A 20,152-nucleotide genomic window follows, 5' to 3' on the forward strand; every position below is an offset into this window, starting at 1 on the left:
CATGTTTTTAATGAGAAATTTGGTACACTTACTAATAATAATATAAGGAACATTATTAACTGAAAGATTTTGTGAAATAAGAAGAAATCCATGTTAAATCTTAACTTAAATTGTTAGGTGCGCAGACTTGGGGCCCACCATCATACATGTATGCCTCAGTTGATGCCAAGACGTGTGTGCCACCATTCTCTCTATATTCATGATTATTCGTCTGTTTCTCTCTGTTTCTCTCCGATCAGATTTAACTAATCCTTGTGATCGTCAAGATGCCTGGAGGAGCATGCATCCACTGGTACCGCCATGGATTACGTCTCCATGACAACCCGGCTCTGCTAGAGGGCATGACCCTGGGGACGGAGTTCTATCCCATCTTTATTTTCGATAACGAAGTGGCAGGTATGTCAATGCATTGTACGAGGGACAATGCAAACGTGTTTATTTCTACTTGAACGCATGTACACTTCTACATGTATTATTCAAGGTCTATTACGGTAACAATACAATGTACATGTAAACCATTTCTCAGATTTTTTTTTCAGATTTGATTGTGTACATGTATAATAAAACTATTTTGTGAATTTTTTTTTTTTGCATTGCAAGAATTGTATGCATTCTGTGCTGATTCTGTTATTTGTACTTGTATGTATTTCCCTGCATAGATTTCAGGCAATATTTCTGTAATTATTCTTGAGAACCCAGACATTTTCTTAGAACTTTTTCTTTTCTTTGCTTTGGCATCCTTCATGTATTGCATCACAGAAGTACAGGTACATGTAGACTATTCAACCAACAGTAAACTACCAGTATATTTTCATTCTGGTTGCTCATCTGTACAGCAATATAATTATACATAAAAACATGAATGACATTTAAATACATTTATATCTGTTGAGTGCTGAAAAACAAACTAAATTCAGCATGTATACCACCTTGATCAAGATTTAAAAAAATGTTCTATAGAGGTGTTCTAAAGTTTTGAATGACTTTGTGATTGACAGAAACACATTCTTTGATGTTGGTATTGTTTTTAAGATTGAAATTATTGTTTTCGAAAAGTATATACCAAGCAATTTTTACCAATCTCTCATAAAGTAGCAATGTCATTAATATAAGGGTGCAATTTTTGCGCTTATATTATTATGAAATGCTAATTATGATTGAACTACCAGCTGAATAATAGTTAAATTGAATATTTTACAAAATCAGTGGCCAGTATTCTGAAATCTGATTTAACTTTCTAGGCCAACTGGTCCAACTCTGTGCTAAAATTATAGGAAGCTGAAAATGTAAAGATTTTGTTTACTTTGCATACGTTTCTTGTGTTCACTCTGATCTTCCACCATAATAATAATAATGATAATAATATTAATAATAATAATAATAATAATAATAATAATAATAATAATAATAATAATAATGATAATGATAATGATAATGATAATGATAATGATAATGATAATGATAATAATAATGATAATAATTATGATAATGATAATGATAATGTCAATGATAATAATAATGATAATAATAATAACAATAGTAATAATAATATGAACAGTTTGTAGTGCACAGTTACTATTTCTACTGCACTTGACACTTGGTATCATGTTACTACCCCGGCTGTAGCCGAGTCGCCATGTAGGCGCTCAAGCATTCCAAGAATTTCTTCCTACCAGGTACCCATTCACCTGGGTTGTTTTGTGTTTACCGGTAAATGTCTTGCTGAAGAAAAACTGCCGTGGCTGGGAATCGAACCCACATCCCTCAGATTGAAAGACGAGTCGTAACCAATAGACCACGATGCCCCCGCTCTTCCATCATGCTTTAATGGCAAAGAAAACTAATTCAGTTCCCAGAAAGTTATACTGTATGAATGATCTGAACGACAGATGAGCTGATACATGTAAAATCAAACCTGTTAATCCAACTTGCACTGTTAGAGATTTGTGTCAAAATTGGCTATGCATCTAGTTAAACCACAACTTGTAAAGGAAACCAAGACCTAAGAAGAGAAGCATTCTTGTTGGAAAGAGTAAAATGAGAGGAACAATTGAAAACAAGTTTCATCAACATTGGTTGTGAAATAGGCGAGTTATGGACGTTCAAAAAGTCTTGTTGTACTTTCTATGGGGATCCTCAAATGGGCAAACACGCTTCAAAATGGCTGATTTTGTGAACAATTCTCCATTTGTTTTGTACACAATTTTTCAGATTTTCCCCATTATCTTTCAAATTGCATATTGCCTTATTCTGAGCATGACATATGCCATGGGAAAATATAATTCACACCACATACATGTATGTCAAAGTCAGGAAGAGATGATGTGAAATATGTAAAATAAAGGGGAAAATCTGAAAGTTTGTGTGCAAAACAAATGGATGGTTGTCCACAAAATTAGCCATTTTGAAGCATGTTTGTCAATTTGAGGAGCCCTATAGAAAGTACAGCAAGACTTTTTAAATGTCCATAACCAATTTTGATGAAACCTGATTTAAATTGTTGTTCTTGTGTTCCTCTTTCCAATTAAATTGCTTCTCTTCTTGGCTTTTGGTTTCCTTTTTTAATAATCCAGAGCATGAATTACATAAACCTGAATCAAGAATACAGGCTAATACTCACTAACTCAATGACATCCATCTTTTTCTGACATGTAGGTACAAGCACATCTGGGTTCAACCGATGGCGTTTTCTTCACGATTGCCTGGCGGATATTGATGAGCAGTTGAAGGCAGGCGGAGGGCGACTGTTTGTGTTTCAAGGAGACCCTTGTCTCATCTTCAGAGAAATGTTCCTCGTGAGTTTTAATTTTTACTTTGTGGTTTATTTTTAGTATGTCACAAAATGTAGTAAGCAAATACATGCAAATTTTGGCATTTGTGAAGGTGGTGGGAAAATTGTCACTTTCCAGGCAAGCTGGATGTACATGTAGCTATTTAAAAATAAAGTTCCTTGCAATGCTGAGGAAAGAAAGCGAGTACATCCAACTTGCCAAGGAAGTAATAGTTTGCCTCTTCACCTGAGAGTATTAAAGAGGTGATTGCTTTTTGCCACATCTGGAATTACTAAAAGAACAAACCAGTATTGATATTTTCTCTACAAGAAGGAGTTTTTATTATAAACAAAATTAAAGTTTTCATTAAAAAAAAATTGATTCTATGCTTTTTTTAACGGCTAGCGCATGTAATTGGCTTGCAAGAATCAAGATCTTGCTTGAGCAAGAAAATCGATTTGGATACAACCCAAATGCAACTTGAATCCAACCTAGCACTGTGAACCTATTTAACCATCAATACATTTTTTTATTTTTATTTTAAAGGAATGGGGTGTCCGCTATTTAACCTTTGAGAGTGACCCGGAACCCATATGGACGGAGCGAGATTGTAAGGTCAAGGCACTTTGCAAGGAGATGAACGTTGAGTGCATCGAGAGGGTCTCTCACACCCTTTGGAATCCTGATCAGTAAGTTCACACTACAAAAATTTTATACCGTATAAGCTGACATTTTTTGAGGTGATATGTTTGTAATTAATTTGTGTAATTTGTGCATTTCAACAATTTCCACCTTTGGAATCCTCCCATTTTTAAATTCTTCCATTTAAATTTTGCTTTACCAAATTTGAATTTTGTTCAGCATTTTTGGTCAGAATAAGAAAGGCTATGTTTAAATCTGCTACACAATAATCTTGTTGGGTGGAATTCTGATAGCCATGGTTTATGGCTTTGTCACATCGTTCCGTGCAAGCCTTGCGGGTAACTATCTTTGCTACTCGCAGGTCGCCCTCAGGTTGCCCGCATTGACAGTATCTCACATGCAGTTGCCCTCAGAAGTGCACGCGAGTCTGATTTACACGTAGAAAAGTTTTGAACATGCTCAAAACTATTTTGTTGGTGAGTTGCGGGCAGTCACCTGCAACTCGCCCACAAGGCTTGCACAGAGAACGATGTGACAGGACCTTTAGTTGGGTTAAAACATGGACCACTTTTATGTAATGCATTTTGGCAATTCACTTTACCTATTAAAAAACATTCCTATCCTGCTGCAAGAACTTGTATGAAAATTTAGTCAGTGGTGAAATGGGATTAATAAGAAAATGCAATAAATTAATGAATTTTAATGAATTGAATGATCCATTGTAATTGCTATGAATATAAAAGCTATTGTAGAACACAGCATTCCAGGGAAGCGTGGTTTCACAGAGTTTAAAATGAGGCTAAAAATCACTCTTACATGTATTCTCGATGGCACGCCAGGATACTTTGAAAGTAGATATGCAATGTTTCTTGCCATGCCAGCATACAATTTTTTTAAGTCAACTACATGTAGGCAAGATAACATATAATATTTCGCCATGTCGACATGCTTTAATGCTATAAAGTTGGCAGCAAAAGATGAAATATCTCGCCATCTTATTAGATAGCTTCTGAATGAATGTTATAACTCGAACCAGTCTCTTCTTTCCTCTTCTTCCACAGCATCATCGAGAAGAATGGAGGGACACCCCCGATTACATATTCCATGTTCATGGAGTGCGTGACGGAGATCGGGCACCCGCCACGCCCCATGCCCGACCCAATTTTCACCAAAGTCAAAATGAATATTCCGGCAGACTTCGAAGAGCGCTTTGGCCTTCCAAGTCTTGAAGCATTAGGTGAGCACTAGGTTTCGTTGGTATTGGCATACATATGATGGTGATGATGATGATGATAGTCAAGGCTCAACATTAGCGGTGGCCCGGGGCCACCAGAAATTCACCTCGGGCAACCATTATTGATAAAATGTTAAGTTTTGGTGGCCCGAATCGGGCAACCAATAATTTTCAGAATAGCGCAATTTTTCTCCCGATTTTGCACGCATTTATCAACTTTCTACAGTTCAAATTGCAACCCAGTTCGTCATGCGCCCTTTTTGTTGATCTACACACAAATACACACACACAAAGTTTGCATATTAGGCCTACAGCTATAGCATACAGTAGCTATTATCCAGCCAGCCGCGCCGGCCGGCTGGCGTGAGCTTTGCATGAAGCCATATACAGCTGTGCTCTAGCTCTAGATCTAGCTCAGCCTATTCAGACTCCGGGAGCTGCGATAAAAAATGTTGCTGCTAAGAAATCTTCCACAGAACTTTGAAAATCTGAGTCAAAGTCACATTTTACACCAATGAAATGACATTCTACAGTCTATATTACGAAAATTTGGTGTACCCTGATAATTTGCAAGCATTAAGAAGAGGAATTATGACCTCTCTTTTGACTACAAAAGACCGATTTCTAAATGAATTAATACACATAAAAACACATAGGCAAGTACATCACAGTCCCACGTGTGCATTTGTATGTATGTTGATACTTGGTTTCTTTCGAAGCTGTGTCTTTTCTAGCCAAAAATAAACAGACAGTTTCTTTCTTTTTTGTTTATAAATGACTTCTTAAACCACTCTTGAGAAAGTAAATACTTTGGGAAGGCATTTCATTGATATGAAATGTGAATTTTTCCAACATTTTGGCAAAAATAGGGAAGGACTTTTCTCACACTTTTTTTCAAAATATAACTATTGCCGTTTTTTTTCTTTCATTTTTTTTTACAGTGGTTAAACCATTTATACCCCTTCCCATTGAATATGCTTGATTAAAAAATATGTTTCTACTGAAAATAAAATAATACAAACTAAAGGATTTAAAAATAAAAATGTGCCATTCCCAGAAGGTAAGTGAGAATTATTTGCTTGGCTTTTAATTATATTCCAGTCAGAATAGACTGTTGCCACAGCTGTTAAAAAATATTTGTAATGGCTTCTTAATTTCCCCTTTTCCCCATGTTTATATTAATTTTGTTTTATTCATTTTTCTTTCACTTTCTTTTCTTTTTTTTCTCTCTAAATTTTTTCTTTTCTTTTTTTCCCTGTTCTTTGTTTTTTTTTCTTTCTTCATTTTCTTTCTTTTGTTTTATTTCACTTATTTCTTTTATTATTTTTGTTTTCTTTTTGTAATATACTTTTTGAAAATTATTTTCATTTGTTTCCCCCTTTTATGCATTGTTCTAATTTTGCAGCATATTTTTCTGTGATTTTCTCCTGCTATAATATGCTGCAAAAGAGAAAACAGAAATAAACTGGATTTGGGGCCTGCATAATCTAGGTTTTATGATTCAAAGAGGAAGAAATGAAAAACCATTGTTTTGTTCATCTATCTGAGTTTACTATGCACTATTTATTCATTTTACCATTATGAGTGTGTGTCTATACAGAGATTTAAAAAAAAGTCCACACAACCTGCGAACAATAAAATTCATTTATTCTCTTTCAATCATTTCATTTTTACAACGATAGAACCAATTTATATTTTACCACAAGCCAATTAGCAAAGTAAAATAACAGCAAACAAGGTTTACATACAAGATGATTAAGTGAAAGTAACTTAGTGGTAGTGGCTGCAGAATTAATATTTCAGAAGTTTGTTTTATTAATTTTTAATGTGTTTCTTTATATTTTTCGGGCCACCAAACTTTAATATCGGGCCACCAAAAAAAATTATTTGATGGTTTTGGTGGCCCGAACGGGCCACCACCAAAAAAAGTTAATGTGGAGCCTTGTGATAGTGATGATGATAATGATAGTGATGATGATGATGATGATGATGGTGATAATGTTGATGGTGATGATGATGATGATTAAGTAGATGATGATGTTGATGATGATGATGGTGATGATGTAGATGATGATGATGATGATGATGGTGTTGTTGTTGATAATGATGATGAAGTTGATGGTTATGGTGATCGTTATGATGGTGATGATTAAGTAGATGATGATGTTGATGATGCTGATGATGGTGATGATGTAGATCTATGATGATGATGGTGATGTTGATGTTGTTGTTGATAATGATGATGAAGTTGATGGTTATGGTGATCGTTATGATGGTGATGATGATGTCGGTAGTAATAATTGTGATGGTGGTGATAATGATGATGATGATGGTGATGGTGGTGGTGATCATGATTATGGCGATGATGATTCTGATTCGGGGGGGGGGGGGCAGGGGACTCCTGACATGTGAATACCATGTGGGACCAAGAAAATGGGTAAAATGGGTGTCCATTGCAAGATACGGCAGGTTATGTGCATTATGTAATTTGGGTGTCAGTAACATTAAAGTGCTAGAAAAGTGAAATGCACAGGACGACTGAAATTGTTAAAATTATATGGGAAAACGTGTTAAGAGTTACTTTTTATATGGGAAAACGTGTTAAGAGTTACTTTTTGTACCCAATACTTGAAAGGGTCAGGATTTCGTACCCAGCGCTTATCAAGGGTAGGGGTTCACACTACTACTGTGTATCCTACTTGTTTCAGATCATTAAATTTACATGTTTTTAGTGTTTTTTGAAACCCCATTTGACCAATGTTTAATATGATTTTGAATTTTCGAGATAATACTAAGAGTATAAATCTCTATCGCATAAAATTTAGTTATAGTCATGTATTTGCAAATGGTGTGTATGAAATTTCAGGCCTTTATCCAAATGTCATTTGTTGAGGTGAATGGATTCAGCATTTTGTTATCAAATTTATGTGTTTTTTTTCATTAACTTATTCATTTTCATTGTTTTAAAAGTCAGCAATGCTGCTACATGTATATTGAATCCTGTGTACTTTAGACCAGCACAGCTCTTCTCAACATTTTCTTACTCATGGATCACTTTGACCCTCAGATTTTTTTCGAGGCCCCCCTACCAATATTTTTAGAAATTGTCCATTTCGATGAAAAAATGTTTCGTGAAATTTGAACACAAAGCTCTGAACAGGGGTGTGAGAGTTCAGATTTTTATCTGATTTCAGATTTTTTTTGTTTTGATTTTCAGCTTAATTTCAGCTTATTTTTGGCCTTCCTCTGTACAAAAAGTATGGGAGCTCTTTCTATTCGAGACTTTTTCAACACTCTTCAGCTTTTTTCAGATCTTTTTATTTGTGACCACTCACACCCCTGGCTCTGAAGCACATTCGAAACAAACAGTGTGAGAAATAATCTGCATTCGTAAATGTCCGGTAAATGGGCGACAATTAACTACATACGCCATATGCATGCACATGAGGTTCACATTACAGTTAGATCTAAACCATCATAGTGTGCATTTACATGCTTTGCAAAATGCATGATACCTATGAAAGCGAGCTTTAGTATACAAATAACGCATGCAGCCGAGTGCGTTAGTGGAAATGCAGAGCACGGGAGGTTTCTTTAGATAGGAGTCGCACTCTGCACGAGCCTCTTGCGGCGAGTGTCCAGTGTGCTCCATCTGAAGAAACCGAGCTTTCTCTGCATTTACTTTTACGCACGACAGAGCAAGTGCATTATTTGTTTTATAAAATAGCAACACAGAAGTCAGAAACAATTTTTTAAAAGTTACAGTACAGTTTTGTTGGACTTCTACCGCACTGGTTTGCTTGAGCGTGCAATGTCAATTTTCGTTGCACACCTTTTGCACTACCGTGCAGTGCACAAAAAAAGTTGGATGTCATGTGACGCGTATTGACCAATCGCGATGCTTGAAATAATACAGCTATTTTATAATTTTGTTTGACCCACGTAGACTGATTGGACATACCATGTCAGGACATGTCTGTGTAATATATTATAGTTTTTCTCCGATATTTTTCTCCCTCTGGAGCTTCTCGCGGCCCACCTGAGAGAGCTTCGCGGCCCACCGTTTGAGAAGCGCTGCTTTAGACATCGTTGTCTGATTGTTGTCCAAATGCATCAGTTCAATTTCTTTATCTTCACTCTCTTTGTCATCCTAACTATGTACAGGAGTGAGATTAGAATGCCCGGAGCAGGAGAAGAAGGTGTGGAAAGGGGGCGAGACCCGCGCCCTGGAACTCTTCCGGGTCAGAATTCTACATGAAGAAGAAGTAAGTATGAAAGTGTGATTGATTCAGTGTCCTGGGAATTTTACTGAGGGTGTTGATGTTAATTTGAAAAGCAAAAAAAAAAAAGGTTTTCACCACAAAATGGAGGTCAAATTGGTGCCGAGAAATTTGAAAAGCAAAAAAAAAAAAGAACTGGTTTTCACTTCAAAATGAAGGTCATTTTGGTTACATTTTTTCCATTTTTACACATCTTCAAGAATACCCAGGGGTGCTGCCTATGGGGAATAATACACGCAGCACCCCAAGGAAATTCTGGGGGTTGCTTCAGCACCCCGACTTCCCAGGGCCATTGATTGATTTTGTATTTTATTTGGTTTGATTTATTGTTAAATAGAAAATACAAAATACCCAGAGGCCAAATGTACGTACATATTAAACAATAATTGTGAAAAAAAAATCATACATCCAGTTTTATCAGCATAATCGAATTGTAGTTCAATTATTAATTGATCGATTATTGAACTCATTCGTGACATTTTAATTTAAAAAAATTTGAACTTTCAGCATCTCCAAGTAAGATGAGAATCTAAACTCATAGGCCCATAAACTGAACTTGAATTGATGTAAAAATCTATCGTTGTGTAAAGGCTGTATCCCGACATTGCAATTTTTTCTCATCCAAATATACCGCAGCCTTCATGTGGGTAAATATAGTATTCATGTCATCATAAATATAGTTCTACATGATTTATTTTGTATTCTCGTAAGACATGTACATGCAGATGAATTTGAGTGTAAATATCCATACTCTTTTGGATGTGTCTTGCTGGTCTTCATGGATGGATATGGTCTTCCATTCATCCATCCATCTTTATTTTATTGTTCAATATATAAATCAGAAATAGAAACCCTCCAAAAATTCATTTTGCTCAATTGATCGTTGGCCTGTCAGCCACTGAGCAGCACCAGATTGATGTTGCACTATCCCCTTAATTGTTGAATGACAAACAGGGTAGCAGCAAGTCCCATCTTTTAATGTCTTTGGGTCTGACGCGGCCGGGACTTGAACTCACGACCTCCCGGTTGTGAGGCGGACGCTCTTCATATTGAGCCAACACACCAGTTAATGTAACCTGTAGCCAGTATGTGCCTCATCAGGTGTAGAGTTATTCATGAAAGATATCTACCCCTTCTACATATACGCTGTACAATTTACAAAGCCATGTACAGTGGTGCTCAAAAGTTAGTGAACCCCACCAGAAAATGAACATATTTAAAGTGTTAAAGTTCTGCCATGTTTTAGATATTTAATTGAGAAGTCTGTTGATAAAATATTACATTCAATAAAGTTTGTTTCTCTGGGCTTGCCAAAGATTGTAGTGTTGTTGTATACATGTATATTCAACACTCAGCATGAAGGAGTGCATTTTGTGGAGGGGTTAACTCATTTTTTAGCACAACTGCACATGTACTGAATGTATATACTGTACATGTATGAGATGAAGTTTAGTCTATATGTCCATGTTTTCTCGGATGTGTCTTATAGGCCTTCAAGGGCGGTTACTGCCTTCCGAACCAGTACATGCCTGATCTTTTGGGTACCCCGAAGAGCTTGAGTGCCTACCTGCGGTTTGGCTGCTTGTCTGTGAGGAAGTTTTACTGGAAGATACATGACACATACTCAGAGGTAAGTAAAATTTTATTTTTCTCATTCATAATGATATTAGTAACAAATGTAGTTTAGAGGTGCTCAAGGCATACAAGTGAATGAGGAGCCCACAAAATAACAAAGGAACACAAACATATTATACTTAAAATCATTGATAAAAAAATATATAAAGGTCAGTGTGTAGTACAATCCTAAATGCCAAGACAGACTGTCTAATCGCAGATCTTTCGTGGGAGGGAATTCCATAACGAGTATCCCACATAAACAAAAACCCTTTTTCCCCACTTTGTTTTCCCATTTTGGAACTGAGAGAATACTGGACTCGCCGGATTATAGGAACCTCAATGGTGTATAGGTGTTGATGAGAGCAGTGTCGTTCTTTGGAGCAGAGCCATGAACCGAGTGATATACCAGCAAAAGGATTTTAATTGACACATTCATTCATATGTACATCTAAACAGATGTTTTTTAAACTTTGTTATGAAACACTATAATAAAAAATGTCAATTTTTAATTTAAAGTCTTATGCTATGAAATTGTGCTAATCATAGTGCTTAATTTACATTTACATGTATATAGCGCTTAATACAAATGTTTCTAAGCGGTGCATACTACATGTATTACCCCAGCTTTAGCACGGCTACCCTGATCGGGCGCATCGAGCATTCAAGGAATTCCTTCCTACCGGGTACCCATTTACTACACCTTGGTTGAGAGTGGCAAATGAAGATAAACGCCTTGCCAAAGGACGCTAGTGCTGCGGTGGGATTTGAACCCGGACCTTGTGGTTCAAAGTCTGAAGACTTATCCACTGAGCCACAACACCTCTGATTAATTAGACCTGAGGGGTATTTCATGAAACAAACAGTAAATTTCACTGACAACTGTTATAAGCTACTGAAATACATGTATCTGATTGGCTGAGAGTAAATTTACGGTGCTTGTATTCCTTGCAGCTGAAGAACGAGGTATCGCCTTCCCACCTAACAGCCCAAGTCATCTGGAGGGAATACTTCTACACCATGTCCGTCGGGAATATACACTTCAACAAGATGAAAGAGAACCCCATCTGTCTCAATATCGAGTGGAAGAAGGATGACGAGAAACTGGAGGCCTGGACGGAGGTGAGTCTGGAGCCGGGATGTTGCAATTTCTTTGTTCACACTCTTATTAGAGGGGAGAGGGAAAATTTTTAACTTAGATTTTATGGACTGGAATTCTCATATTTTTATCAAAAACCATATCATATTTGGATCTCTTAGAGTATGAAAACTAATGTAATGAAGAGAGGAATAAATTTCATAACTGTACATTAGTCCGATCCTCAATTTTAAGTATGAAAATGTGGATTTTGGGGGAGGTTACTTACATTTGATAAAGAAAATGTGAAGCTCGCAAACTTGCATAAAATCCATCTTTTTTATGAACCGGCCACAAATTGAATACTTATAAGTGTGCCTGAAAAATGTCAATTGTATATTCCTATAAATCTTGTGCAATTTTGTAAATGATCATTACATACAGAGACCGCAGAACAGTTTTGAAGGTGGGGTGGGGGTGAGCTGAGAGGGGGGGGGGCAAAATAAATGTAAATGAATAAATTAACAAAAAAATAAATTGAAAAGAAATGAATTGACAATAAATGAATTATAAAATAAAGCAAAATCATTTTATGAAGTGGCTCCCTGAGTGCTATTAAAGGTAGCCATAAATCCCCCATCATCCTTTGTCGTTATCGTAGGGTCGGACTGGTTATCCTTGGATTGACGCCTGCATGAAGCAACTTAAGTATGAGGGGTGGATACACCAGGTGGGAAGGCACGCCACTGCATGCTTCCTCACTCGAGGTGATCTTTGGATCAGCTGGGAAGATGGTTTACAGGTTAGTCAATGATTTCATTCTCTTTTTATTTTGAGACAACCAGGGTGCCACCGTACAATGATCTGTGAGTAGCCCTGAGCTATGTCGGAATTTTTTTGTTCTGGAATCCGCCGGTCGGAATCCGGTATCCCGATAAATGAATTCATGAACGGGGAAGTACAAAGAAGTCACAGATTATACAATATTGATTTCATTTTTAAAGAAACGTTCATTAAAAAATGAAGAAAAAAAAGAAGACGGGGAAACAATTTGTCGATGTTTACGTGGCCATCTTGTTCTCTTTGTTAGTAGCTAAGCTACGAGACGCATTAGCCCGAATTCACAAAGGTGGTTTTGAAAACCCATGGTTGAGTCCATGGTTTATGCAGATTTCCTGTATAAATTACGCTTAATTTACCGCGTATCGGGCGCTTGTATAAAAAATGTCCAATGCTGATGGGCGCTTTTGTCACAGTGCGCCAAATTGACGCCTGTTACCATGGTTAGATACGCTATTTTATTCATGAGTCCACTGTTTGAAGAGTGGACTCATTATTCAAAACAGTAGACTCATGAATAAAATAGCGTGGATAACCACGGCAACAGCCGTCAATTTGGCGCACTCTGACAAAAGCGTGCATCAGCATTGGACATTTTTTTTATATACGCGGTAAAATAAGCGTAATTTATACAGGAAATCTGCATAAACCATGGACTCAACAGTGGGTTTTCAAAACCACCTTTGTGAATTTGGGCCATAGAGTCTGCTTAGGTACTAACAAAGAGAAAAAATCCTGTCTTCTCATCATATTTTTCTCGGTGGTCACTTGAAATGTTACAAAGAAACCTGGGTTATGATTGGTAAGACTGAATACTCGATAATTATGTTAAGATATTCAGAAGAAGAAAATGTTAAACTATTTATTATGTATTTCATTGCTTTATCGGAATATGGGAACGGAAATCGGACGGATTCCGGTATTCCGTCCATTCCAACCCAGGCCTATTTTTCATTATCACCTTCTTCATTAATCAATCACCATCCTCACCTTCTTCATACAGTGAGTAGTGCCAGCTTTGTGCTTCATCATCAATACCATCTTCATCATCATCATCATCATCATCATCATCATCATCATGGTCATCATCATGGTTTACCTTCATTAATCATCAGTAATATTGCCATCTTCATCATCATCACCACCATCACTCTCATAATCATCATCATCATCACTGTCATATCTCTCATCATTATTATCATTATCCTCATTCACTCTTGAGTACGACTTAATGATCTTTTCCATATCTCTGGTCAGGTTTTGACAGCCACCTTTTTCGTCATTGATCTTTCTATCTCTCCGACCAGGTCTTTGACAAGTACCTTTTGGATGCTGACTGGAGTATCTGCGCAGGAAACTGGATGTGGATCTCTAGCTCTGCCTTTGAAAAGTTCTTGCAGTGTCCCAACTGCTTTTGTCCTGTCCGCTATGGTCGCAGGATGGACCCTACTGGCGAATATGTCAGGTTTGTTTTTCTATTCCTATGCCTTTCTTACAGATATCTTGGGAACCATTTGATGAATCTATTTAAGATGTGACTCCTGTATCTTGATTAAAGTGAAAATTGCCGCCCTATTATGCCACCACTTATCAGTCTGTAAGGCCATCGAGCTTGCTACCAATTAATGTTCAGTATATGCATGTACAGTATTAGCAGTCACCTGTCTAAAGCAGGCTCCTGCCTAAAGTGACCACTAAAGCTGCTTCACATGGAAGCACTTAAATGTATAAGATCCTGTCTAAGGTTGTAATCTGCCTTCAAAGGCCACATCTTGTGTTTTCTTCAGAGGGTTACAAGAAGCAGGTGTCACTACATCAGATCTGGTGAGTGTAGAGGGAAAGAATTTGATTGCTTGAAGCAAGGAAACCAACTAGATTGACAAGTTCAGCTTTAATTCCATTCAGGATTTACTTACAGCTGATGCTGTAAACATAATTGCCAACCTTTAGGTCAGACAGGAATCACCTGAAATTAAGGTAAAAGGTCGCATTATTGCTGCTGTAATGATGATTACAGTCATAGGCATCCGTACGGATGCTGTGAGTAAATACTTTTGACTATGGAGGGAAAACGATCACTTCTAAAGAATGTAGTGACGCTTCATGAAATTTAAAGGGTTTCCCCTTGGACTTCTTTTGTGTGCACTGACAGCATAGGGCCCCACAGCTTACATTTTCCCAAACCTTGTGAAAGTTACTCAGTCCCTTTAAACAAATCATGGTCTAAAGTGAAGTGAACATTGATACCCCTACTTACAGGCGATACCTGCCAGTATTGAAGGACATGCCGATCCGGTACCTCTTTGAACCGTGGAAGGCACCAAGGGCTGTGCAGGAACGAGCCAAGTGCATTGTGGGTAAGGACTACCCAATGCCTATCGTGGAGCACAAATCGGCCTCTGCGGCCAACACGGAGCAGATGGAGAAAGTGATCAACAGACTCAGAGATTCAGGTGAGAAATTTTGAAAGACGAAGTTAAGGGTGAAAAGATGATAGAAGGGATAAAAGTTTTAATTGAATGATTAAGAGATGGAGAAATTGACATCTGGGCCCCATCTTACAAAGAGTTATGATTGATCCAATCAATCGTAACTCTATGAAAATCCATCAGCGTAATATTTTTTCTACAAGAAATTCGCAAAATGTCCTTTGTATACAAAGGAGAACACTTCAAATTGTCAAGAAATCAATGAATTTATGTATATACATTCATATCTAGAAATTTTATTGAACAAACATGCATTTTATATGATGTCTTTGCTGGCTTTCCATAGTTGCGATTGATCGTTCAATTTCAAATCTTTGTAAGACGGGCCCCTGAACAGTTGAAAGAAGAGGTGAAGCATGGCATTTCTGTCAGATGTCTGGGGCCCATCTTACAAAGAGTTGCAATTGATCGATCAATCGCAACTATGGAAAGCCAGCAAATCCAACATACATGTATAAAATGCATTCTTTGTTCAAAAAAAATTTCTACATATGAATGTATATCCCAAAATTCATTGATTTCTTGACAATTTGGTGTGTTCTCCTTTGTTTACAATGGACCTTTTGCAAATTTCCTGTAGAAAAAATTATGGCACTGATGGATTTCCATAGTTACGATTGAGTGGATCAATCGTTTTAAGATGGGGGCCCTGGACTTTTTCCAAGCAATAATGATATACTCTTCCACTTGTGCTTTTCTCTGTCGGCAATAATCAGTGTGATCGTTTTCAGCATGGATTTCACAATTCCACAAAGTTCAGTTTATGTAAGTGTTCCAGGGGGCCGTTTCATAAAGCAGTTCGTGAGTTAAGAGTGGCTTTAAGAACGACTGGTGAACCTTTCTTATGTGCTAAACCATCGCCAATGAATATACCCTTTACCATCAGAAATTATCACCAGTCGTTCTTAAAGTCACTCTTAACTTACGAACAGCTTTATGAAACACCCACCAGATGCAGATCCATGATTATGATAGAGTAACATTGTAACCTTCGCTTTACAGACATCCTCGTGAAATAAGTGTTTACTGCAGCTACATTTATCTGTCTTTAAGCCCCATATTTTTCAAATGTTACCTTTCATTTCATCCTCACCCTTTATTTTTCAATTTCTCAGGCATCGTCCACTGTGCTCCGTCAACTCAGAAGGAAGTCCGAGAGTTTGTCTGGTTACCTGAGAAGATGGCTGGTGGCGGATCGTGCCGGTCCGACCAAAACTGCGAGGGCATCCTGGGACTGTAATCCTAAACCGGACGTGGGCCCGCCAAGCTGCCGGCCATGCACCCACGTCTAGCACAAACTTGCTCGTTCATTTGTGAGGATGCGTATTGTCGTCGATGTATCGCAATCTCAGTGTTTCGATATGTGCAAGCCTGCTTGCAGGCGCTAATCGTTTGAGTGTTTCGTCCGCACTTTGTATGCCGTCTGTTACATATGAGTAGAAATGCTGGCCGAGTGTGCTTTGGATTTTTAATTGTTTGATAAAGCGGGATGCACATCGTGGTACATGTTCGTCAAAGCACAGCAACACCTTTTTGTGTCCATGTACGGTAGAACACATTAATACTTCTCATGTGTTAAAAATGCATGCGTCAACTGTTCAAAATGACTTTATTTATGTCACTTTTGGTGTAAGGCGTGCAGATGAACAAATTTTGCACCAACGTCTAACAGAATTTGACAGGTTCAAATTTTTCTGCAGTTCAACGACGATAAACTTCCCTCGCTTCTGCGCGACGTTTTTTTACCTCGTACAGTTTGGAGATCTTTGTTGTTAAACCTGATGGCTACGGGAACCGAATGGCACCTGTACAAACTCTATGGGAATTAGAGAATTCGGTATTCAATAGGTTAACTTCATTTGCAATGTCAGATCAAGTCTAAACTCCTACGAAAACTTTGTGAGCATGGCAGAAAGCTTCCATTACGAGTCATTTTGTACATACTGAGAATTTTCTTTAGCAGAGAGTCAGAGGCAAGCTTTTTGCTGTTTACTCTTGAATATAGGAATGCGTTTATTACAGGGTTTTATGCTTATATTGTTTTATGTGTATGATTTTATACACAATTATCATACATGTATATTGCCTATGTGCTCTTTATATTTGTAATACATGTATGTGTTATAATGGTCATTTATGAATCTACATGTACATGTATATGTACTTGGATGTTTGTTATTCCTGATAACAGATAATCAAAAGAGATTGTGTGTGTGAGGTGTATGAGAATCATACACAGACTGATATATTTATGAATATATTTTCCCATGAAGAGGTTTTGATTAAACTACATGTACAGTCATAAAGCTAGCCAATTTTAATGAAATGTTATACCAAAGAAAATCTGATCAGTAGAACACCATAACCTTCTTGTGAATTTTGAAGGTATTTATATTTTCTTACCATAAGTGATTCTATTGAAATATATTTGTCTTCTATTTGATAGAATAAACAGATTTAGGATTCTGATAAAATGTGGGCCTGTCTTAAGGGTAACACCCAATTCAGATCATCATTATCGTTACCTATTTTCATACATTTGAACAATGATGTACATGAAACAACAATGTCTTGTAATACTTGCGAACGTTTAATGATTTTTTTTTTCAGTGCGATTGCAATTATTGTTTCGCATATGATTTCCACGAAATGATGAATGAGGCTATTAAACTATTGTCTTGTGCTTATTGATGGAAACACCTATGAGCATATTTAATTATTCATATTCATTTAGAAATTATTCTGTTTGATGACTGGTATTGAATACCCTAAGCTGAACAACATCAGGGTCCCGTAACACAAAGCTTAGCAATTGATTCTAACGATTGATTGTACATTGAAGTCAATGGAATCAATCGTATAAAAATGTTCTACAATCATTGCTAAGCTTTGCATTATGGGTCCTAATAGTACAGCTGTATCGGAATGAAATATCCAAGACAATGAAATATGGCATCATTTTATTTTAGTTATGATATACTCAGAATTGTCAACACGTTCTATATATCGATTTGCGTCATTGATAATCTCAAAAGAAATTGTGCAATCATGGTGTATACCTACTGTGTTTTTGTTTGGCACCTTGTGTATAAAATTGCGTATAGGATTGCACCCAGTTCCTACATGTATGTGCATTGTAATGTATATGTCACGGCTGGGGGCTGCTTTGTAAAGCTGCCTGCAAGTTGCACACAACTTTCTCGCACTTGACGGATGACCCGGGCACCGTCTTACAAGGAATTACAATTGAGCTGATCAACCACAACTATGGAAAGCCAGCACCGTCAACATCTAAAATGCATGTTTGTTCAAAATGTACTCAAGATGTGATGTATAATCATTGCATTCATTGTTTTCTTGAAAATTCAGTGTGCTTCTCTTTGTTTACAAAGGACATCATGGAAGTTTCCTGGAGAAAAAATTATGACATTGATGGATTTCAATATAATTTAAGATGATCAGATTAATAGTAACTCTTTGTAAGACGGGCCCCTGGTGGGTGTTTCATAAAGCTGTTCGTACAGTTACATGTACGCTTAACTATATGTACGACTGGAATATGTTGTTATGTGGTAAGTCAACTACACAGGGATAGATCACATAGCACAAGAAAGGGTCACCAGTCATGCTACATGTATGTCATCCGTAACTTACAAAACATCTTTATGATACCAGGGGCCTGTCTTACAAAGAGTTACGATTGATCCAATCAATTGTAACTCTATGGAAATCCATCAGTGTCATAATTTTTTCTACAGGAAATTTGCACAATGTCCTTTGTAAAACAAAGAGAAGCACAGTGAATTTTCAAGAAAACAATGAATGCATAAAAATACATCATAGTTAGAAAATATTTTGATCAATCATGTATAATAGATGTTGACGTCGCTGGCCATCCATAGTTGCGATTGATTGGATCAATCGCAACTCTTTGTAAGACGGGGCCAGTTTTCATTCTGTTCTGAGACTATTGGACTACAGTTCCTACAACCCTAATGAAAGTTTGCCAGATATCGATAAACTCGCATAAATCAACCATTCGTACGTTGAATATCCATCTAAGCTGAAGCGCTTTTCAGACTAAATTAGGCAAAACGTGTGTTTTATTCCTCTTCCAAGTGCAATATGTCTGAAGTCCAACAGATTTCCGTGTTACCAAAATGTTTGACTTCAGCAAAATTTTTACCTGTATTTACTACACATTCATGTACTTTGTAACAACAACCATTTTGATCTGTACATGTAATTATAGCTGGTGGTCTTTAAAAGTTTCTTAGGATCTGATTAAGCACCCATGTACATAATCATGTAGTGCGTAAAAGGTGTGAGTATCTTGCAGACGTCTTTACAAAACAAACCGTAGTCTAAATAGTGAACCAAATGGTATGTTTATTATGAATATACTCGATGTTGCTCATTTAGTGTGTGTGTCATGGAATTGTGATTACATTGTATGTATTGGTATACTTGTAGCACATGATTATTGTTTCATCCTAGTCATTCAAAGTTAATTTTAAAAACTATAAGGTTTTTAAATGTATATTCTAAGAATTTACATTGCTGTTGCTATCAGAGTTCTCTGCATGTTCACCTTAAAGGCCCAGATATTGAATTCAGTTATACATGTATGTCTGTATGTTGTTGATTATTCAAATGTCAACAGAACCATGTTGCAGAAAGAGTTGCAATCAAACACAACTCTAAAAATCATACGCAACTTGATTTTCAGCCAATCAGCAGCGATCATTTTGGACTTGCGATTGATTTTTTTTTACTTGCTTTTAAACGCAACTCTTTCTGCAACGGACCCCAGAGTCCGGGACGAAACTGCAGTTTTGATTCACCAACTTCCGATAGGTATCTTGATTGTTCTTTGTCATGAAGGGCATTGACGATACATTTTCTGCGTTCTTGAACCCCTCGTACGTTGCGGAGCGAAACCTCCCTATTATTATTATTATTATTATTACTTATTATTTGTACTGCGCTTTTCCCATTAGGCCCAAAGCGCTTACAATGAATTAATTAAATGTAATATTTTAAAAACTACAAAGTACGAAAGAGATGAGTTTTTAATGACTTTTTGAAAATTGCTAATGTTGCAGACTGTCTAATTATTAGTGGCAGGTCGTTCCAGGATTTTGAAGCCGACACCGTAAAAGTTCTGTCACCAGCCAATGTACGAGTTAATGAATATGTGAGGC

The 20,152-nt window shown here is 37.0% G+C and overlaps 1 protein-coding gene across 2 annotated transcripts; it reads left to right on the forward strand.

Annotated features, from left to right (window-relative positions):
- Window positions 1–238: 238 nt before the first annotated feature.
- Window positions 239–19,621, forward strand: LOC129282799 (cryptochrome-1-like). Of its 2 annotated transcripts, XR_010296581.1 has the most exons (12): window positions 239–396; window positions 2,656–2,795; window positions 3,318–3,460; window positions 4,475–4,650; window positions 8,812–8,912; window positions 10,417–10,557; window positions 11,496–11,663; window positions 12,281–12,421; window positions 13,767–13,924; window positions 14,719–14,912; window positions 16,064–17,423; window positions 18,624–19,621. XR_010296581.1 is itself a non-coding variant. In XM_064113799.1 (11 exons), the coding sequence occupies exons 1-11, from the start codon at window positions 267–269 to the stop codon at window positions 16,186–16,188; spliced, it is 1,617 nt and encodes a 538-aa protein (XP_063969869.1). In that variant the 5' UTR covers window positions 239–266; the 3' UTR covers window positions 16,189–19,621. The 2 variants fall into 2 exon arrangements, 1 of the variants encoding a protein (XP_063969869.1); XM_064113799.1 differs by having other exon boundaries at window positions 16,064–19,621.
- Window positions 19,622–20,152: the final 531 nt, after the last annotated feature.

The sequence above is a fragment of the Lytechinus pictus genome, chromosome 19 (assembly GCF_037042905.1).
Source record: "Lytechinus pictus isolate F3 Inbred chromosome 19, Lp3.0, whole genome shotgun sequence".
NCBI classification, from domain to species: domain Eukaryota; kingdom Metazoa; phylum Echinodermata; class Echinoidea; order Temnopleuroida; family Toxopneustidae; genus Lytechinus; species Lytechinus pictus.

Excerpts from the sequence above, each read along its gene's own strand:
- LOC129282799 (XM_064113799.1), top strand. The coding sequence starts at position 267 with ATGCCTGGAGGAGCATGCATCCACTGGTACCGCCATGGATTACGTCTC. Across the intron at positions 3,461-4,474 it reads ACCCTTTGGAATCCTGATCA|CATCATCGAGAAGAATGGAG; the intron begins GTAAGTTCACAC and ends CTTCTTCCACAG. Across the intron at positions 13,925-14,718 it reads CCTACTGGCGAATATGTCAG|GCGATACCTGCCAGTATTGA; the intron begins GTTTGTTTTTCT and ends CCCTACTTACAG.